This window comes from Lotus japonicus, chromosome 1 (assembly GCF_012489685.1).
Source record: "Lotus japonicus ecotype B-129 chromosome 1, LjGifu_v1.2".
Classification (NCBI taxonomy): Eukaryota; Viridiplantae; Streptophyta; class Magnoliopsida; order Fabales; family Fabaceae; genus Lotus; species Lotus japonicus.
This window is the reverse complement of record NC_080041.1, coordinates 129,665,531-129,689,396: the sequence shown is the minus strand read 5'-3', so window position 1 is coordinate 129,689,396 and position 23,866 is coordinate 129,665,531. Positions and strand designations below refer to the sequence as shown.

Sequence of the window (23,866 nt, the reverse complement as noted above, 5' to 3'; positions counted from 1 at the left end):
CTATAGTTCGTCTTTGTACATTGCCTCATTAAAAACCCTACCATGTAAAACCCAATGGGAAAAAAACACGGTTAAGGAAAAAAGAGTGCAATACATTTTAATTGAGATCTTTGAGCCGACAAACTCTCATATTCCGCACAAGCTTTTCAAATGTTGTAGTTGGAAGAGTCTTCGTAAATAAGTCTGTCAAATTATCACTTGAACGAATTTGTTGGATGTCTATGTCACCATTATTTTGTAGATCATGAGTGAAAAAAAGCTCCGGTGATATTTGCTTTGTCCATCTCCCATGATGTATCCTTCTTTTGATTGAGTAGTGCATATAGTATTATCTTCATATATAGTTGTTGGCGGCATCTTTCAAGAGGACAAATCACCAATATCAAGTACGCATTGAATCACGAATCTCAGCCAAACGTATTCTCGTCTTGCCTCATGTAATGCTAATATTCCTGCAAGGTTAGCTGAGGTGGCTATCATAGTTTCTTTCACAGATCTCCATGAAATGGTTGTTCGTCCACATGTAAACAAGTACCTGTTTGAGATATTTAGACAAATATCCAGCATCTGCATAACTAATTAGATTAAGCTTGGACATAAAGGGAAAAAATAAACTCATATCTAATGTGCCTTTAAGATAACGAAACACTTGTTTTCCATTCCAATGTCTTTGTGTAGGTGAAGAACTATATCTTGCTAATAAGTTAATAGCAAATGATATATCAAGTCGAGTATGACTGTAACACCCCGATTTCGGTGGCGTCACTTTAGTAACCAAAAGTAAACTTAATGCGGAAAAACGTGAAATTTTTTTTTTTTTGATAATAACTAAGACAAGACTGAATTAAATAAAACCCAACAATAACAAAATCAGAACTAATATACAATATATATAACAGCCTCCGCTGTAAGCAGCTAGCCACGTCACGAGTAAACCTCCAGTGACGGGTAATGAGAAAAGTTGCGCCCGTAGGCAAAATGTACAAACCAAATCTAAAGGTAAGTGTCCGCAACACTATCCCTCAAAACTGAGAATAAGCTGGCCCATCGGCCTGAAACAAGACCTCCTAAGTCCAACCAACTCTCTGTGATTCCCGTAAAGAAACCACACAAAAAGCTATAGGTGGGAAACTACCCTGTCCCGAATGAAACAAATAATGTTCAGAGCTAAGACTCTACTCCTACACTAATCCCATCTCGAGGAGCTCACACTAACACTCAATCCTACATGCTGGCATGATCGTCGTCCGAATTCGAAATCCAGAACGACCTAGTCTATGTACACCATCCGTCCTCCGCTCGCTATCGCGATGCGCTCCTGTTCCAACATCCCAACTCTAGTTTCCCCCGAAGGGTGAACCGTCGTGAACCAGTCCGCCAAAGACATCTGACAAAGGGCGTTTGTCCGCCAAAGCACACACAGAAGACGCGAGGGTCAACTCCAAAGAATTACATAAATAATAGCACCAATAGATATAGATAAAAGAATAGCCACTTAGGCTTATAGCTAGGGATAACATCCTAGGGTTGCATATTCCATAATGAACTTAACAGCAATAATAACAATTAACATGTTCCACATAGGATTAACAAATAACAATCACACTCGACAACTAAATCAGTATGCATGAATGCAGGATGATTAGTCAAACAACGTCTCCGACTCTCTCTCGACACGTCGCCCCGTGTTCTAGGTAAATTAAAGTCTCTAAAAGCTTACCCTAAGGTAAAGTCGATTCTGCGACAAAAGACACTTCTTCACATCCACATAGTAACTCATGATGATCTCCGGATCATCCGACTCATCTCAATTCGATGGTCACAACTGCTCAACAAGCAAAGAGTATCACATACTCGGAAACTCCCGGTTTCCCGGACTTATCCCCAGGATAGCCCAACAATTAGGCATGTCAAGTCGATCCAACCCCCTGGGTTGAACATACGGACTCGCACACGCAACAAATGACAACGCCAAGTCGGTTCACTCAAAAGAGTCGAACATACGGACATTGCGCGTGTCCAATGACTATCGCCGAATCGATCCAATCCATCGGATTGAACATACGGATCCGCGCGAGTCGAAAGGTTATCGCTGAATCGATCCAATCCCTCGGATTGAACATACGGATTCACGCGTGCCTGAGTGACTACCGCCGAATCGATCCAATCCATCGGATTGAATATACGGATTCGCGCGTGTCGAAAAGTTGTCGCTGAATCGATCCAATCCCTCGGATTGAACATACGGATTCATGCGAGTCGAAAGGTCATCGCTGAATCGATCCAATCCCTCAGATTGAACATACGGATTCACGCGAGCCTGAGTGACTACCGCCGAATCGATCCAATCCATCGGATTGAATATACGGATTCGCGCGTGTCGAAAAGTTGTCGTTGAATCGATCCAATCCCTCGGATTGAACATACGGATTCACGCGAGTCGAAAGGTCATCGCTGAATCGATCCAATCCCTCGGATTGAACATACGGATTCACGCGAGCCTGAGTGACTACCGCCGAATCGATCCAATCCATCGGATTGAATATACGGATTCGCGCGTGTCAACAATTATTGCCGAATCGGCCCAACCCGTCGGGTTTGGACATACGGATTCGCGCCGCAAAGTCGAAGATACGCCCAACAACATAGCTGCTCCAACAGCACAACCACAAAAGCTGCTCCAACAGCACCACAACATCTACATACTCGAAGCCCCTCAACTTTCTCAATGCTGGGATCCGACGACAATTCTCGTTTTCCAAAACTATGATCTGCATCCAAAACTTCCTTTCGAGTTTATTATCTTTATTTAAAGATTTAGAGGTTGTTTAATGCCTTATGAGTTTTCTTTTCAAAATAATATCCTTTTTAGTCTTATCGCAAATCCTATAAGTTCTCGGGATCTCCTAATCCCCAAATGACTCCAGAGAATGTCTCGATCCACAAACATCATAACAAGGCCCGAATCTCATTCGTCCTATCAAACTTTCTCAAAACTCTCAAAATAAAATCGGCATGACCTGCCCGCTATTCTCACCATTCAGAATCTCAGATCTCATTGCATAAGTATAAATAACTCAGCACAACCAATCAACATGTCATATATCAATATATTAAACAATAACCACATAACACTTAGCATACAAGGCATGCACCACACATCCTAAATTACCCAATTAGCACTTAGCATGTCATTCACTCATCAAAAACATACAGTAGATGCATCATCTACATTGTCAGCCGAAGCCTCAGAAAACATTTTCCAATCACACACAATTCCAGTGCATAAACAGTAAACAATGTCGAAACATCGACCCTAAGCATTAACTAGAGATTCAGTGAGAAGCCCTCACCTGAAGGTTCTCCAGCAAAAACTTCAAACTCTTCTTCACAAGCAAGGTGTTGATCCTCAGGAAATTCCTCAAAATCACCTCGAAACCTTGAAGCAGCAACTGATTAATCAACGATCAAGCAAGGATTGAACAAAATCTCTTCTCCTCCTCTCCTTAGCAAACTCGCGGCCTCCTTGGGTAGAAAATGGTGGAGTTTTGTGATTTCTTCTCACTTGCTTGCTATATATAGAAAATGGTAATTCGCGGGAAAATGAAAGTTTCGCGAATCTGATTTTTCCGGCATCATTCTCCATGAATTCTAAGATAGGTTTTGGCAAAGGAATTCCTAAGCTAAGAAGATGTCTCCTTGTATTTTTGGCAACTAATGCAAAGTCGGTGCAAAGTCGGTGTAAAACTATTTTACCCGATAAGTTGCTTTTTGCATCGAATGTCGGAATGGAAAACTTCCTTCTGAAGAAAGATTGAAATCATCAATAGAAATGGGTGTACGCGTGTAGAATAATCATTTGAAGCTCTGAATAGATAAAGTCTTCATTGTCGAGAAATTCTAGGGTTTTGAAATACCAGGGATTCGGTTTCGGCAAACTTCCGATGATTGGAATCGGACGTTCGTAGATTCTAGAGTTTCGCCTCGAAACGATTGTGATATATGGAAAAAGAGAAGTTCTAACATTTCTCTGAAGATTTTTGGAATTAACTTCCGTCGTGCCTAAAAGTGAAAATTAGCTATATACTAGGGTTTCTGACCTAGGTTTAAGCGTAAAACGTTCGTGCTATAACTTTTATCGATCATAATGCAATCCTTGAACTTTTCCTGAACTTTCTCCTTCATAATTATATTTCATTTAATAAACTTTCGTTCAGGTTTTCCTTCACATTACATCAACCCTAATCGTAAATGGAAATCTCTTCCACTTATTCTAAGCTTAAAATCTTGGGTCTTACAATGACTAGCAAGATACAATAATGCTTTGATAGCACTAAGATATAGTACTTCAGGATCAAGTAATTCTTCATTCTTTTCTCAAGGTCTAAAAGGATCTTTATTTACATTTAATGACCTTAAAATCAATAGAGTACACAGTGGACATGATTTGTCCATATAGAATCCTTTTAGTACCTTTGTAATATAAGTCCTTTGGTACATAAATACCTCATCCTTTAGATACTCAATGAATTATGATTTCTTCACACCTCATTTTGAGGTGGAAGGAGGTGGAGGAGGAGAGAGATAGGAATAAAAGAAAAAGTATGAGAGAGAAAGTATGAGATGTGATAGATGATAAGAGGAGAGAGGTAGAAACAAAAATAAGTGGAAATGAAGTGTTTAAAAGATGAGGTGTGTATATATCATTACTCATACTCAATTTATAAGGCTAGACAAAAGTTTCATTCTCAACTCTTTTATCTCAAATTCTTTCTTTAGCAAATCTACAGCTTTTGTGAGCTCTTCTAGAGTCTCAATAAATCATTGTCATAAACATTAATTATGACATAAACAATCTCATATCTCATCATAAATATGCATGAGTTTGTTGGATCATTTTGTGACCGTCCTTAAGAAAATAATCATCTAGATTGCCTCAATCTAGTAATTTGTTCATTGTTGAGAACATGAATTGTGTGCTTTAGGCATCTTACAATCTTCAAGGAGTTTTATAGAGATATCAATCTCAAGTGAGCCATACCAATAAGTTGTAACTCCAAGTATCCACCACAATTGTCACTTGTTTGTCTTAAATATGACAATATTATTTCACTTTACTACAAAGACTCTTTAAGCCTTATCGTCTTTATACCTTTAGGGTATAGATATGAGGTTCAAAGACCCTTAAATTCAGCAAATGAATTACTTCTTTCTATTTATGGCCAATCACACCCATTCATTTTCGGGTTCAAGATTCTCGCACATATTTCTAATATTGAGCGCTACTTCATCATGTCGACAATTCTTCATGTTCTTGGTTCCTTGTGTTAACTTTTAGAGACATAATCATATGAGATCTATTAAATAAATAATTACAGGTACCTGAACCTCTTCAGGAGGAATACACATTTTTGTAGTCTCTACACTTTTCAAGATAGTTTGCCTCCTCAACAAGACCATCATCCTTCTCTAGGATATATATTTTTGAACCAAGTTTTAGGCATGCCTTAACCTAATAATAATGACAAATTTTCCAACTGGGATATCAAGTTAGAGAAGGGTATTTGCAAAATATAAGGAATTTAATAATTCCTTTTAGGTCAGAGAATGCATCTTTTGAACTTCTAGTTCATAGTGCGAGTATACATATGCATTCTTTACAAATTTTCAGAGCTGCTTAATTTCCTCTCCCCCCAATGCTGAGAAACAACAAGTAAGATATAAAATATATATCGGTACTGGTTCAAATTGATTACATAATCTCAGCTTTCCTCGTGGTCCCACCTTAGTGTGTTGTTGTGGAGCGATTCAAAATATATAACGCACATTAAAAATTCTTAGATGAGAGATATTAGGTTCCTGACCATGAACCGATTGCAATGGAGAGAATTCTAATGAATTGTTGGCTTGATGCGTGTCAATGCTGCTAATTGCAATATCACATGTCCATAAATAAGGATATTTGTTCTCATATGTAATTGTCTAGCTATAAATATGAGGCATTTAATTAAACAAATCAGCTAGATAATTTGAATACGAACATGTGCAACTAGATATTCAAAATCATGTCATTTACCAACTTGATCAAGGTTGGAATTTTCACTCTATCAATATTGAGAGTTGATGACATATATTTGGTCATTTAGTCGATGCATCGATAAATTTATGAAATACTTAAATGACCCATAAAAAGAGTGAATACGTGCACATGTATCGCATCTAATATACTCAAGAGTATGCGGGATTCAAACCCATATATTTTACCAATTATTAATTGGTAATGAGAACAAGATATAAGAATTCATTATATTGAAGAATCTTTAGGTTCTTCGATGGGTACTCATATGGATTCATATACTTTCGCATCATAAGACTCGGGATGGTCTAACCGGTCATGCATGCCAATCACATTCAATTTGTTCCATATATAGAACTTTATCATTCAAAATAATACTTCAATGTTTGAAGTAAAATTTTCTGGCATTTTAAATCCTTCAAGGATTTTCATATTTTCAACTCATAGTTTATCGTTACATCAATTAGATGTAAATAAAGTCCTTCAAGACTTTCAAATTAATAAGGAATATGTGTACATGACAATTGTGTCACAAGATGAGTATTACATCTCATAATTTCCTTTAACTCATATCCATCGCATGGAAAACGCAATAGGTTTGACATATTTACATGTCTGGATTACTACCGATCCAAGCAATATCTAACAACAGTTTTTATATTGCTCCTTATCTTTCTATACTTTGATACCAATTTAGGGGAAGATAAAGGGAGCAGAAAGCATGAGATCATGCGCCAATGTGAGACTTTAACTCACACTTCAATTCTCAACATTCTCCCCCTAAGTGTGAGTCACAACCATATTATTATGCTCCCCCTCAACAAACTATTAGCAATTGCACTGCAATTCGCTTCATCACCGTGTCAATAGAACATGTTGTCTGACCACCACATTGTGTCAAGAAGACTTTCGATATGAGGAGTCATTATCATGGTCACATCAACCATTAATTCAAATACCATTTTTAGGATTGCAACCGCATCTGGGGTTGTTTCTTCAAAAGAAAATATAAGTTGATCAATAGATCTTTTCAAGAGAGTCAATGATCCATTTTAAGATATTGCTTTGAAATTTCATAGGCTTCTTCTAGAGAGCCACCACAAAAGTTTCATTTCATGAAACTATATCATATATGTCATTGGATGTCCTTCAGGGACATTTAACCATGCGTTGATCTAAATGATCACAACTTTTGTCATGTTTGTTGAAATATTCACTTCAGGGAATATCTCAATCCTTCCTTAATATAGCTACTTCTGTAGCTTACATGATAGACATATCTTCCAATCAACTTGATCATTTATAATGATAACGATATAGTTCTTCATGAACTATAATGTATTGATAAAAGACTATAAGATCTTCCTCTTTTGTTTATTTCAAACAACTAAGTATGTTTAAATATTCTTTTATGATACAAGAAGGAAGTCCAAATACATGTAAATAAATTTATTTATCATAAATAACTAAAAGAATTTTATGACAAACTCATAGAATTATTCCTAAATATATTTTCTTCATGATCTCATGAATATTTATACGAATTAAAAAAAATTATTTAAGATTTAATAAATATTTACATACTAATTAAAAACAGAGCACATCCGTGTGCAAAAGTTTCCACAAATACTCAAAATTTATAACTACCTTCCCATTGTAACTTTTTCGAGAATCATTAAATCAATCTTCAGATTTAGTATTTTTGTTTTCACTAAATATATATCATGAATAAATAAAGAATCACTTATAATTAAAGTTAATAAATTTAAAATTTACAGATATCTTAATTGTTATATGCAGATAATAAAAACCATGACATATTATCAAAATAACAACCGTGCGGTATAAAAATTAATTTAACAAATTTTTTTTTCGTAACAATTCTCAATCCAAAATTATCTATTTAATATAGAAATATATAATGGATTTATGTAACAAATCATATAAAAAGAAGTCAATTCAATAAAGAGATAAATTCAATTTAAATATGGTATATATATTTTATGACTCTTTTCTTGATCTCTTCCCGTTATGATATATCTCGTGACTTTTCTTTATCTCTTCCACTTCTGGTGGAAAGATTCAATAATATTTCATTCACGTCAAGGAATGCAGAATGATCAATATTCCATTCACGTCAATATATCTCATATAAATTTCTAATTCTTCATGAACTGTTCTTTGTGTATTCATGCTATGGTACTTCTGGACTCATAGCTCAAAGAGAATATATCTCAATACAATTCGGATATGATCTTTATGAATCTTCAAGATTCATATTTTAGATAATCAATTACGGTATTTCCAGACTCGTAGGTTATGAATCTTCAGGATTCATATATTTTTTCTATGAATCTTCATGATTCATTCAAAATAATTCAATTACAATGCTTCTGGACTGTAAGGCTATGAATCTTCTTGATTCATGCAAAATAATTCAATTACAGTACTTCTGGACTGTGAGGCTATGAATCTTCTTGATTCATGCTTATTACTATGGTACTTATGTACTCATAGATAAATGATTCGAAGAAGAAGGAGAAGGAAGAAGAAGAAGAAAAAATTAAAAATTATAACCTTCCGCATGGATGTGGTACTTACTCTGGAAGTGATACTTACTCTTTCACTTAGAAATTATGGAGAGACTATGGTGCTGATAACGTGTTATAAATAAAGAGTAAGCAAGTAAATAAGAGAGGAGAATAGAGGAACAAGAGATAGAGAAATAGTGTGATGAGGATGCTCTGCTAGGTGCAGACTCCCTTGAATTTATATTATTAGGTTTAGAGTGTTGAACAAGTATACATGTGGGCCTGGCCCATGAACTCTTAACTATGATGGGCATCCAAATATTCATAACAAAAGATTTTTTTTTATAGGCAAATGTATGTCTGTTGTTACTAAATTAGTCTTTCTTAGGGTTTAAACTCATCTCTTTACCCTCCTAATCTCTTATGTCTTCTAGCTCTTACCACATGAGCTAATCATCGGAGACAAATAAAAACATTTAAAGAACTAATTAGATTGGTAATAGCAAAACATTAAGAAAAAAGATAAATTTCTATGCACTAACAGTATAAAAAGTTTTACACATTCATTCAATCACATCCTTTCATTTCCTATTTTAAATATTATTAAATTTAAAATTAATTATGAACTAATAAAATGGAGGGTTGTGATTGAATGATTGTGCAAAACTTATTTACACCGTTAGTGTATAGAAATTAATCTCTTAAGGAAATATTAAGAACATAATTTTCACTAGCACTCGGATCCCTACTTGAAGTTCATTTCTGGATCTGACTTTCGATAATGAGGATCATAATCTCTATGACTCACACAAGCCTACTCAACGGATATTCTCATAAGTAAACGCCGGTTAGCATCACAACGAATAAAAAAATGACTAGACTGCATGTGAATTCGTAAATTTGAGGAGCATGCCGCAACACAACAAAAGGATGGCCCCCTACGCCCATTCATGTATCTCTTTGGTCAGCCTCTGATTTTAGCTATGTAAGACCCTAGACTTACCTATGTAATGCTTAAGTGATAGATTGAATAAAATGAGACTTTTGGCTAAGTTTGAGTTTTGACAGATTACGCCTGTCAACTTGTGTGAATTTTTAGAGGGTATTAACGACCTCATTTGGGAAACCTTCCTTCATGAGAGTTGTAGCCCTTTAAGTGTAGAAAATTCTCGAAGTGGAATCAGGTCATTCCGACCCCTGTAGCTCGAGATAATCTAATTTTACCGAGTGTGGTTCTGGCAGTAAAGTGCCAGCGAATTAATTTGTGCATTTTTATTTTAATTCCGAATTTGGTCAGGTTATTTAATTAAAAAGAGTAGGTTTTTAATTAAATAAGACCTGGTTAGGGTTTTTAAATAATTGGGTCAAAGGTGATGAGATTTGGGCTTGAAAAGGGAAAACCAAACCCTAGCCCACTTGTGGTTTGCATGAGATTAAGGGGAAAACCCTATTTTCTTTCCCTCATTCAGAATAGAAACTGCACCCCATCTCTTCACGTGAAAAACCAGAGAGAGAACAGTGAGAGAACTCGAGAGAGCAAGGGGGGAGGTCGCCGCTCAAGCCGCCACCACCGCTGGGACGCCGTCGTACACGCGAGAGAGAGCTTTGCGAGAGGGAGAGAGAAATCGCGAGGGAGAAGGAAGGTGAAGGGGACTTGGACTGCAAGAGATTGTTCTTCCAAACTTCATTCTCTTCTCTTTTCAGATCAAGAATCAAGGTAAGGGCTGGTCCTAGGATTGGGTAGGTCGTTAGGGAATTGTTGCCATGATTTGTTGTGAAAAGTTTTGTTGTTGGAGGGTTTTGCATGAGGGTTTGGTTATGGGATAACTTGCTGGATTTTTATGATCATGATGCTTGCTGGATTTTACCATGAGATACCATGTGTTATTGTTTCACTATTTGCTATTCTTGCCTTAGACCTTGATGCTTTGTGAAGATCCCATGCAATACTTGCTAAGTTTGACATGAAATTTATTTGTCCAACGTGATGATTGAGATGTGTTAGGTTCTGAAATCTTTTCATAGGGTGATTCCACATGAATATATGACGTTTTGTTGCTGGAAAATGGCTTTGAAACTTTGCACTTGCATCTTCAAAATTTTAATTTAGGGCAGAAGTGACCCTTCCAGTTTTCTGTACTGGACAGCGGACTTCATGGCCCGATATCACCTATTTCTAGTCTTCAGATGAAAACGTGGTAAACTAGGAAGTTATAGATCTTCGAATTAGCTTTCTAGGCGTATAAAGAACAAAATTTTTGGTTTAGTAATGAGGCCTGGAGATCGGTTTTAGTGACTGATACGCCTGCTGTTTTCCCTGCACCGGACAGCGAGCTTCAGAGCCTAATATCACCAAGTTTTGTGTTTCAAAAGGAAAAGTGTTAAACTAGAAAGTGGTAGATTTTCGAAATAGATTTCTAGGCATGTATAGTATGTCATATTCGGTTGAGAATTGAGTTCGGGTGATCGTCGTTAGTGATCGCTGTTCCTGCTATTTTTTTTTTAGAAAATGAATATGACAGTTGTTTCATAAAACTTGAATCTACTAGTTTTTGGGTTGGATGTTTTCTGAATTTGGAATATCTAATTTACTTGTTTGGTATTGATGAATTTTGTTACTGGCTGGATTATTCTGTAAAAAAAAAAGGTCGCTCATCCAGCTGTAATTCCTTTTGGTGCTGTGGTAAGTTGCATTACCCGCTGTTGAAAATGTCAAGACTCTAGGTTGACTATTAGAGCCCTAACAAAGAGAAATGAGAACTTAATCGCTTGCAAGTAAAATGTGAATAATTGGACATAGGTCTAGTGAAGACTATGGGCCATGAGAACGATGGTACCGTTAGAGACAAACGGTTACTTGCACGCGAGGGTGTTTTGTGGGTTGTACGGTGTGTCCCCACGTGATTTGGTTGACTGCAGTCACCTTGTGATTCTGTGGACGGACGGTGTGTCCGGCGGACGGTGTGTCCCCCCACATGAATGATGGTTGTACGGTGTGTCCCCTCCGAGAATTGTTCATCTGCGGATGATCGTGAATATGGCCATTGGTGTTGAGGTGGTTGTGTGAATGGTGAGGTCGCTAGCCTAACTGAACTTAGGTGACTGACTGAGATATAACTTAAAAATTATGCTTATTATACCTTGTTATTTATGAGAGTACATGTATGTGTGAATGTTTTTATGAGAATATGAGACCTGACCCTTGCGCTACTTGTTTATGTGTTTATTTGGGGGGGGGGGGTAGATGGTCATGAAGATAACGGCGACGACTCATTCTTGGAAGCTGATACTCTGTGACGAGCCACTACCGGATGACGACTACCCTTCAAATAAAGAGGAAGAAGATAAAGAGAAAGAGGCCAAGGATTTGGGTTGGGTTGAGAGACATCCATTTTCTCTTTGGGTTGAGAGTACCGAGTTCGGGAAGCATTGAACAATTATTTTGTTTTCATTTGGATAATTAAAGTTGATGTAATTTACCTTGGTTTTAGACGTATGTTTCGTACGTATTTTATTTAATTCAAAAGTTTTGAGATGACGTTTACTTCCGCGAGATTTGTAAAGGTTAATCTTTCAAGAGTTTCGCAATTAATGAATCTTTTATCATTAATTAAAGGTTAATTAATTAATCGGCGAAAATTCTTTGAGAAAATACACGTGATCGGTTACTGTGTGACACTCGAGAATTCGGGGCGTTCAAGCTATGTCACCAGTGCAGTCTTCAACTGATCGTTCGTATCAGATCTCAGGTTCTCTATTTATTCAGAATTTCTTTAATAAAATTAATTTAAGTGAATAGTTGTGTAAATAATTGAATTTTTGAGTTATTGTTAGGCTTTCTAATGAGATGAACCAATTTGTGATTACTTTTACATTGGACATATGTTAAGAGTATAAGTGTTTTCAACGTCATCCACATAGCTTTACTACAAAACTTTAAGGTAAAAACAATGAGTGAGTGAATCCTTACACTTAATTATAAATTGTTCAACCATTACTTATTCATCTAATGCGAGCTTTTGTACTCACATCACACATGTATAATTGAGCTCCATCATAAACGACTAATGTTTCTAACACATTTTTATAAAAAGAGGTTGTCTAAAGGGACCCCACAGTACTAGTGGATTAATTAGATTTTTAAAATATAATTTTTATGTGCTAAAATTAATTTACAAATATATTTTTTTTAAAATTTGTGGAACTCATATTTTTCTTCATTACAAAAAGATCTATTTTCAAAAGGAAGAAATGATACTTAGCTTATAAGTGTTAGTATTGGAGTCAACACAAACATGATTTTACACATCTTTAAATATCACTAGAGAAAATAGAGTCTATCATATTGAGTTTAACCTGAATAAAAAAAGTATGAATTTGACACACATTAGTTTCAGTGTGAATCCAACATTAAGTTCAACACAAATAGAACGCGGATGTGAGCGAGGAATTAAAGTTTTTAAAGCAAAGACCATACGTGTACTGTATTTTTCTAAACATTTTGCTGCCATAAGATTATCCTTTGCTGCCTTGCCGACTCAAGAAACAGGATTATCTCAAATCTATATGGAAATCGACCTCTCCAATTGATATCATTCATCTTTTTCTTACATTTGTTCTTTCAGTGAAATAGTCCTCCCTGATCTTCAATTGGTTGGATTTGAAGTAGACATACGTTAAATTACGTGCACTCAATTATTAGCTTAAAAAACCAGATACGAGACTTTGTGTCCTGCGATGAAAGGGACTATATATCATCTGTGCATGTAGAATAATGTTACTCGTGTATAATTTTCTACTGTTACTTTATTATTCACATAATTTTCTATTGATTGTACATTTAATTTAGTCTCACTTGAACTAAACTATCCAAGTGTCTTCTTCTGACATTAGCCAAGTGAGAAGAGAATCATAGAACATTTGCAAAGGAAATAAAACAGAGCTAGGCCTAACCAACTTTATCAGTAATTTTGGACTAAAAGATACATTTAGTCGACTTCGTATAGATAAGAATACTTCACCTTTCCTTTAATTTATTCCTTAAGCATCACCTGTCACTGTCACTGTCACTGTCAAGGAAACTCTCATGCAATTCAGCATTTCAACTTTTGTTTTTCTCAGGAAATCATCATTTCCCCCCCTTTTGATTTAATTTTTCCCCCTTGTGTGTGTTCGGTCGTGTGGAAAACTTGTCTATGTTCTTTAGGAGGAGAGTAACTCAGTTTACAAGAATCTTCATGTAAAAGCAGAGTAGCTAGTACCAAGCCTACAGATGATTCCTAGCTATAGCAAATTAATCTGCTGGGAAAGCAGAAAAAAATCAGACATAAAGGCCTTATGAGTTAAAGGGTACATAGGAATGGGTTTTAAATTGGGTGAGCCCTGGCCGCGGTTACCGTTGAACCATTGTTACAAAGGCGTAATAAAATATGAAATCTGTAGTGGTGCCGCAGGTACAGCTGCGTTGCGAAATTGTGGAAAAATACAGGTTGAGACGACTGCAATGTAGCAATGCTCGTGCAGGGACTTTGAAATCCCTTTATATTATCGTGAGTGCAATTGCAAACCGGAATTAATTAAAACCTTAATAGTAAAATTTGCCACATATCTCTAAGTAAGTCATAGTATTGATCCTTCTTTCAAAAAAAGTCATAGTATTGATCCTTAACGACTTCTTCATTGGAACACGTCCCCAAATTAAGAAAAAAAAGTTGTTAAAAGAGAATTTTTTTTAGGTATTTTTTTATATATCATCTTAATGTTGACAATCATGAGACTAAACTTGTCGACCAATGCTTTGTGACATGATGTAAGTAAGTTTCTCGCAACAAGTCATTCTCCCTGCAAACCTCTCAGGTATCAAACGTACAACTAAATGCTTAAAAAATTTAACTAATTAAACTTGTTGGAACTAAAGAGCAAATAGAATCGAAAAAGCTTATTTTTCATCAAACAAATGAGTAGATGATATCATGATGCAAACATGTGAAAATGTAATTGAACAAGTCAACTGCAATATTGTCCAGCGGTCGGGTACAGGCGGGTTCGGGCCAATATTGTCAGATCCGATCGGTTTAAACAACCAAACAAGCAAAATCGCCACCGTCCGGCCAGTATGATCGGATTTATCGGGTTCGGTCTTGTCGGGTCTCGGGCGTATACGGTCGGTTGCTCGGTTGAGAGAGAAAAAAAAGAGTATAGAACAGAGGGCACAGAGGAGAAACACATGAATTTTTCATTGATATTTTGCATTACAATAACAAAGAAACCTCAATACAACAAATAGAAGAGGAAAATCAACAGAAAAATCGCATGGAAGGGTTCACACTTGCAGATCAAGCACCTTCGACCTTGATGAGACCGATCTGAGCGCCGCTGTAGATGGAGAGGCTGCAGAACTCCGGATTCGACCTCGTAGGTTCTATTTTGACAAGAAGAAGAGAACATCAACGGTGTCTATGTCAACAACGGGGTGAAGAGAAGAGGAGAGAAGAGAATGACTGAGAGGTTATCTATGAGAGGGGAAGAGAAGAGACATGGCGGTGGTGGTGGCGGTTGGGTGGGGTGGGGTGGTGGCGGCTAGGGAAGGGCAGGCTGATGCAAAGTGGCGGCTAGGGTTTCTGAAGATGAGAAGGGAAAAGTGATGGAGGCTAGGGTTAAATGAAAGTTGGTGAGGGTTAAGTGTTGTTTAAATGGGCCGGGTTTCAATTTTTTTTTTTCCCCAGACCTCTCTCTTTCTCACTCAAACTTGGCTGGGCTAGGCTGCAGTTTTTTTTTTAAAACTACTTCGGTCGGTTCGGTCGGTTTTGAGCCCAAACCGAAACCGACCGAACCAAACCACAATAAACCGGTTTTTTTCAACCGAGTGACCCGAAAACCGGCCCGTTTTCATGAAAATTGGCTCGGTTTAGCCGGGTCCGGTTCGGGCCGGTTCACCCTGGACAGGCCTAGAGGAGAGTAACTCAGTTTACAAGAATCTTCATGTAAAAGCAGAGTAGCTAGTACCAAGCCTACAAATGATTCCTAGCTATAGCAAATTAATCTGCTGGGAAAGCAGAAAAAAATCAGACATAAAGGCCTTATGAGTTAAAGGGTACATAGGAATGGGTTTTAAATTGGGTGAGCCCTGGCCGCGGTTACCGTTGAACCATTGTTACAAAGGCGTAATAAAATATGAAATCTGTAGTGGTGCCGCAGGTACGGCTGCGTTGCGAAATTGTGGAAAAATACAGGTTGAGACGACTGCAATGTAGCAATGCCCGTACGTGCAGGGACTTTGAAATACCTTTATATTATCGTGAGTGCAATTGCAGACCGGAATTAATTAAAACCTTAATAGTAAAATTTGCCACATATCTCTGAGTAAGTCATAGTATTGATCCTTCTTTCAAAAAAAGTCATAGTATTGATCCTTAACGACTTCTTCATTGGAACACGTCCCCAAATTAAGAAAAAAAAGTTGTTAAAGAGAAATTTTTTTAGGTATTTTTTTATATATCATCTTAATGTTGACAATCATGAGACTAAACTTGTCGACCAATGCTTTGTGACATGAAGTAATTAAGTTTCTCGCAACAAATCATTCTCCCTGCAAACCTGCCTCTCAGGTATCAAACGTACGACTAAATGCTTAAAAAATTCAACTAATTAAACTTGTTGGAACTAAAGAGCAGATAGAGTCGAAAAAGCTTATTTTTCATCAAACAAATGAGTAGATGATATCATGATGCAAACATGTGAAAATGTAATTGAACAAGTCAACTGCAATATTGACTTGCGTAATGCTTGCCCTTTCTCTTTCAATTAAGGCCACGGATCCACATAACTTTATTTTGTTTAGTAATGATGAAGTATACGTAATTGCCTTTTATATACACCCAGTATCACTCTTTAGCTATCAGTTCTTGTGAGATCATTCACTCATGTTGCTGAAATTGCTAAACTGCTTATAATCATTGACAATCTCAATGTTTTGGTGATCAAGGATGATTTGTCCATGCCTATAAAAATAAAACTCGACGTGCAGGGGTAATCAAAATGCCATGTCATTTTTATTTCTTACAATCATCAATTCATCATCATCATTATTATTATTTTCATTTTGAGCATGAGTGATTTAAATACGACCAATCACATTAAAATAAAAAAAATCTGAGGCCCGTTTGGTGCGACGTATAGTATAAGGCCTGATAGTATAAGACCTGATAGTATTAGGCCTGATAGTATAAGCCCTGATAACTTTCTTATACTATCCAGCGTTTGGCCATACTCTGTATAATTTACCATATCGTTTAAGTTAATGCAATTTTATGTTTAATGAAGTATTGAATAATGATATATAATAAAAACCAAATATGGATGTGATTATAACGGTGGTGGCGGTGGTGATGGAAGTGATGGTAGGTTGGTGGTGGTGGTGGCAATGGTGGTAGGTTGGTGTTGGTGGCAGTGGAGATAGGTTGGTTGTGGTGGTGGCAGCGATGGTGGTTGTGGTGGTGGCGATGATAGAGTGGTGGGGGTGGTGGTGGTGGTAAGGCGATGGCGGCTACGGTGGAGGGTGGAGGCAATGGTGGTGGTGGTGGTGGTGGTTGTGGTGTCGGTGGTGGCAATAGAGTGGTGACGACGATTATGGTGGTTGTGGTGTCGGTGGTGGCGGTGGCGGTGGCGGTAGCGGCAACACTGGTGGTGGCGGTGGTGGTGGCGGTGGTGGCAGCGATGGTGGTTGTGGTGTTGACGACGATAGGGTGGTGGTGGGGGTAAGGCGGTGGCGGCGACGGTGGAGGGTGGAGGCAATGGTGGTGGTGGTGGCAATAGGGTGGTGGTTGTGGTGTCGGTGGTGGCAGTGGTGGCAATAGAGTGGTGGCGGCGATTATGGTGGTGGTGGCGATATGGTTGTGGTGGCGGCGATTATGGTGGTGGTGGCGGTAGGGCGGCGGTGGTGGTGGTGGCGGCAACACTTGTGGTGACGGTAAGGCGGTGGTGGCGGCGGCGACAGTGATCGGGTGGTGGCGACAACACCGGTGGCGGCGGTGGTGCCAATGATGGTGTAAGTTGGCAGCAATGGAGGGTGGTGGTGATGGCGACTTATACGTCACAACCTTATGATGCCTTATCCATCATTCACATGATGGATTAAATAATACGTCATTTTAACGTATAATGAGATTTTGATGGATAAGCTTATACAATACAATGTCATCACCAAACAATGGATAAAATCATAATGTATTGTATAAGCTTATACTATCATGCCTAATACGGCGTGTCAAACGAGCCCTGAAAATTATATAGTATGTGTATTCTCTCTCTTATTCTTTATGAATTATTTCGTTTTTTCTAAAATTGACTCTAAAAATTGCATCAACAATCTATTCCATTTTTCTATTCTTTATCTTCTTCACAGCATCCCTTGCTCTTCACAAAATTGGATGGAACGAATTAAGGAAAAGAATGAGCAAGGGAATGAAGGGATGTTGTAAATAAGAAAAATAGAAAGATGAAATAGGTTATTTGATGCAGATTTCAGCATCAATTTAACGAAGAAGAAAGAGAAAGAATCCATAAAAGAAGAGAGAATACACATGCTAAGTAATTTACAGTTTTTATTTGTTATTCTTATTTTAATTTGATGTAACAATATGTTTGGTCATGTTAAAATGTGATGTGTTAGATGTGTGCTCACCTAAAATTACACTTTAATAACTTATCATTTTTTTACTTAGGACAATTTTAACCGTCAGTGCCATATTTTTTTTTTTTGTCAAATGTGTTTAGATTAAGCATCCAAATGAGTTGTCAAACGACACTTACATCATGTGGGACAAAGTCCCAAAAAGTGATTATGCAATGCACAAAGATAAGAAAATGAAGCGCACATGCTCACTCTAGTTTGTTTTTGGTCAATGGATAATGTTTTATTCAAAGTGGGTCAAAGCCCAGAAAGGTGGCTGGGCCACAGTACATTCAACCATATTCACAGGGCCCCAACTTAAATGTAAAACAGTTAATGGGTCTGTTGGTTGAAGAGAGAAATACACAATTTGACCAAAAAAAAAAAGAGAGAAATACAAAAAAAGAATGAAAACAGTGTAGAAAATTACAAGCATCACTCTAAGTGTAAAACATGAAATTGGTCAAATTGACTCATGACCAGGAGCCCACCCAGAATGCCCTATCTTAGCCCATAATTTTGTAACCCACTTTAAGTAGAGGTGTTTTCAGATTAGAGCCATACAACACATGAGTTAAGACATGACTAGCACTTGGGCTAAGCCCAATCTCCATTTTCTATTTATTTACATAAATTTCTACAATAATCTACTTTAAAACTAAAATTTCAATTGACCAAAAAAAAGAAAACTAAACTTTCATTTATACCATCATTTCTCTCTCTCTCTCTTCTTTCATATATTGCTCTTTGCTAGAGCATAACTAGGTAAAAGTGTAAAACAAATGAATGATCTCCACGAAAGGAAAGTTTTTGTATGATAAGCAATGTTTTAAAAATTGTACACGTCATTGAACTGGTTGAGACATTGATTTAAGGTTCAATTGGTCAACCGTGTGTGTAATCAATTAAATATTATTTTTAAAATTTTTATATTTTTTTTTTGGTCAATTAAAATTTTTATATAAACATTTTAGTTTTTTCTCCAACAATACAACATGATATCTATAACCTCCCAACATTAAAAAGTTAAAAGCCCAACAACAAAAAATTACAGTCCAATTACTACTTTTAAGCTACGCATCCTTTGACAAAAAAAAGCTACCATCTTTTGAATACACAAAAACATAATAGTGTATATGGGCACAACTATAAATTCGGTAGAGTCGAAGAGTTGTTGGTATGAGAGTTATTTAAAATTGAAGACAAAAGCTTATCCGCTTAAAAGTCAACAAGGTCTCTTTTTTCTATTTTGGAGCTTCTAGGGGCCTATAATTTGTACGATCCTTAGGTTTTTACATCATGCTTTAGCTGATGTTTTAGCTTAGTTGTTTGAGTGTGCATGCTTGCTTTTGATTGCTTATGTAATGCATTGCGTTATCACTCATTAAGATGCATTCTCACATATTGTCGTTAGACAATTCTTTAGGTTTTGAATGAATTATAAACCTTAAAAAAAAAACTACTTTAATACATCAGTTGTTTGAGTGTGCATGGTTTTTTACTTTTTTTCACCCAAAAAAACATTAGTTTTAATGTTATTATAAATAAGATGGTGATTAGTCAAATGAATGTTTCTCAAGTCATTTCTCAATATTTTACACTGAAGCAAGTCATAATTCATGAATGCATTTAAGGATGGTCTTTTTAATACTAGGCCGAAATACTTTTAATAAAACAAAACCCAATTAGGAAAATATTACCTCAGCCCACAGAAACCCTACATCAAAGTACTTGTCACATCCTTTGACCAAAAAACAAAGAATGGTATTTTTTGACAAAAAAAAAGAATGATCTTTTTACCATGGAAAGCGTAAAATTAAAAGAGATAGAAAAAAGTAAGAGGAGTAAGAAATGCGTATGAAGAAAATTCAATGGCAACCGCATATGAATGCTCAAAATACGTGTCTTTTTTTAACCTCTCTGTAACGGAAAGTCTACATGTTTACTACTCATGTCAACTGGGAATCCTTAGTTAAAGTTCCATTGTGCTTTAAAGATAATAGAAAAATTAGCTTCATTTTTCTGGTAACATATGCCCCCACTTTGCAAAATGCATGGCCAAGCAATTAATGGAACATGAATTTTTCAAGTCTACTATATATTTTCTTTTTGGAGAAAGATTCGGTTGTGCATATATAATTATCTTCCCTGTAGGCTGGAGCTGGTTAAAGTTATTTGATTGGAATCCATATAAGAATAATAGCACGTGTATAGTGTGAATTTATGCCAGTATCTTTATCTACCATTTAATTACTACATTTTTTTACAATTAAACTATAGAAGTTCATGAACCCATAACAGTATTAATCTATTAGTAAGATTGTATTTGGATGATCTTATATATTTTAGTTTACTTAATTTTTTTGGGTGTATAATATTCTCCATCGGAGATAATCCTGTTCAAGATGGGAACATTGACACAAGTTTTTTTCTATCTATGAGACTCCAATCTGATATCTTACTTAAAGGGGAATTAAATATGTGTCACTTGAATCAATCATCGGTTGGTTTATTTGATTTTATGAAATTACATAATCAGTTATACAAGTATTAACCAACTTATTTTAATAAGTTTTTCAATTTGGCTTATGAATGAGTTTTTTAAACTTATCTTAAGTTTATTTCAATAAGTTTTTAAAACAAATTTACAAATAAATTAAATTGTTTATCCAAACACGACCTGAATACCCATTTGAGACTACTTTTAAATAAGTAATCTTCCATGATTTTTCCAATTCTTAACAAGATTTTTCATATCTCCCCCGGAATTAAAAAAAATAATTATATAAAATCCTCAGCCTATAATTCTTTAGTTTATACTTTTATCCGTCACTACCAGATCATAACGTTACAGACAAAAATCACCTTGAAAATGTTATTCAATGTAAGACCAAGATGAAAATATTAAATAATGTGAGGGATCTAGTTTGTAAACCTCATATGTGTGATCCACCTAGTTGATTTAGGGCCTGTTTGATAACCCTTTTTAAAAAGAGTTCTCAAAACTGTTTTATAAATCAATTTTTGGAAACTGTTTTTAGGGAGAGATCGGAGAAAAAACTTGTTTGATAATTCTAATTTTGGAAACTGTTTTTAAAATAAAAAAACAGAGAACTTGTTTGGTAAAATCATTTTGAAAACCTGTTTTGAAAACTAAAAAATTAAGAACTTGTTTGATTGTGTTGTTTTCTTTTATGAGATTTTGAGACTTAAATTGACTTCATATTTGTATTCTTTAATAAAAAGAAGACATTGTGACATTATCAAACAACTTGAAACTGAAACTGTTTGCGTTGAATGCTGAAAGCGATTTGCAACAACTCTGTGCCGAACACCATGACCAAGAATGAATAAGAACATTGCAACTTTTTCATCAACAAACACATCCCTTGAGTCACTTAAGTAGTTTTTCTCCCTCAATTCATTACAGAATCTAACAAAGCATGGCTTCCTCATTCGAAATAAATCAAAGCAAACTGTTCCTGATCCATTCAATATTTCATTAACAAATTCACGACCAGACAATTTAGAATCATTCACCACTGTTTTATTCAAATGATTCTGGTAATAATCATAAACCATATTAATCATTAGCATCTCTGCCATTTCATCATCACTTGAACCTGAAGAATCTCCATCAATATCCATAATGGAAATAACCTGCCATTTAATTTATATAACAAAATCTCAATAACTAAATCATAACAAAACATCCAGCACATTTAATAATCATATATAATTAAAAATCCATCACATTACAACCATAGTAAAATATCCAACACACTCAATAACATAAAAATAAGAAAATATCCAGCGCATTCAAATTCAACACAAAGACATTAAATAAAGTACTTAAGGAGTATATCTCCTAACAAACACAAGATAAGCAAATTAAAGTTCCACCCCTAAAGTCTATGAAGCCATGCATGTCTCATTTCAGCGGACATAGCAAGAAACATCTCTCTATATTCAGCCTCCTTAAACTTTTCACAAGCTTTCATATAGGTATCCACTGAGATGCCTTCAATTCCTTCAAGTGCAGTCACACACTTAGTAATTGAATAATCAGGCGTTACAATGGACGAAATGGCCTCCATACTATGACCCCTATACCTTTCAGCCCTTGCCTTGGATGCATCAGCCCATGCTGCTAGTGCATCTCCCATTTGCATTGTTCTAGTACTTTTCTTAGATTTTCCCTCTTTCTCTTGAATTTGGCGCTTTCCACTACGAGTAATGCGCTCCAATTCTTGAACATCATCATTAGAACTATCATTATCAAGGTTAACATGAACCCCATTGTTGCGGTATTGATTTTCAAGCTCAATTTCTTCATCTGTGTTGGGTGGGTCTTGGGTAGATGAATGGTGAAGAACTCCCGTTGCAGTATTTTTGTTAAATATAATTCCCAGTAAGTTATAATGGTCAAGACCTCTCCTTTGAAACTGAGCAGCTTTATCATGCACCTAAAATAATATAAGTAATAAGTTAATTCACTAAAAATATTAATAAATAAAGTGAACAATAAATCCGATGTTGATTACATACATACCCGAATATAATCTTTCCAAACTTCCTCACTTGCGGTGACAGTGTTGGTTTCAGGATCCCACCCAAATCCAGTGTGATTCACAAGTGCAGAGAATTCGCGATACAAAGCTCGCAACCTATGCATCTTTGCCTTCAGTTGTTCTTTTTTATAAGAACTCTTTGCTTTGAAATTTAACTTAGTGGTCATGGAAGTCCACGTTCTAGTATTAAATACACCATTTGGCATATTTCCATTTGTCACTTCATCAACCATAATATCTATGAATTCCTTAACAACTAATTTAGGCCATAACTTGGAGTCAACATTATCAGCGTTACTTGCCATCTATTACAAATTCCTTCACAAGTAAGTATACAAGAGGAGAAAGAATAAAAGAAAATAGAAAAATACAAGATCAGTAACAAGAATAAACCAGTTGCAAGAAAGATACAGGGGGAGGGAAAGAAAAATCAAGAACAATCCGTATGGTACCAATCAAAGAACATAACCAGCAATAAATAAACCCCTCCAATCCAATATATATCCAATATATAATACCCAGTATCTATCCAAAGCAATAGGCAAAAATAATGCTAAGTAGCAATAGGCAAAAACCACTCACGCACACTCCTAAGTAGCAATAGGAAAAATTCAGTTGCAGAACAAAAACCACTCACGCGCACTCCTAAGTAGCAATAGGCAAAATTCAGCAGCAGTAGAGATAGCACGAAAAAGCAATCACAGAATTTTCAAGCACCCATATGAACAAAAATAATGCTCCACCCACTGCACCCATATGAACGAAAATTATACCCCACCAACAGCCTCACAAAACTCACCCAAGAAACCCAACCAAAACCCTAGATTCAAGTATAGAAACTAAACCATAAACCCAAAGAAATTAGAGAAATTGAAGATGATAGAGAAACTAAGAGGAACCAAATCAACAGAAATTAAACCAAACTGAGATTTACAAGAGAATGAAAGAAAAACCAACCTGAGATTTGGATTTTCCACTGCTGCAGATAGGTTCGGGAAGGCGTTCCAGAAGCAATGGG

At 36.1% G+C, this 23,866-nt stretch overlaps 2 protein-coding genes across 2 annotated transcripts in view; both read right to left on the bottom strand.

Moving 5' to 3' along the window:
• Window positions 1-21,925, bottom strand: part of LOC130725352 (uncharacterized) — a 27,155-nt gene extending 5,230 nt beyond the window's left edge. Inside the window, exon 1 of the mRNA XM_057576592.1 lies at window positions 21,537-21,925. Coding sequence (XP_057432575.1) covers window positions 21,537-21,925 — 389 coding nt within the window. The remainder of the gene's footprint in view (window positions 1-21,536) is intronic.
• On the bottom strand, window positions 21,729-23,866 carry LOC130732676 (L10-interacting MYB domain-containing protein-like). Its single transcript, XM_057584680.1, has 3 exons — window positions 23,806-23,866; window positions 22,830-23,153; window positions 21,729-22,743 (listed from the first exon to the last, which is right to left on the bottom strand). The coding sequence occupies exons 2-3, from the start codon at window positions 23,151-23,153 to the stop codon at window positions 22,183-22,185; spliced, it is 885 nt and encodes a 294-aa protein (XP_057440663.1). The 5' UTR covers window positions 23,806-23,866; the 3' UTR covers window positions 21,729-22,182.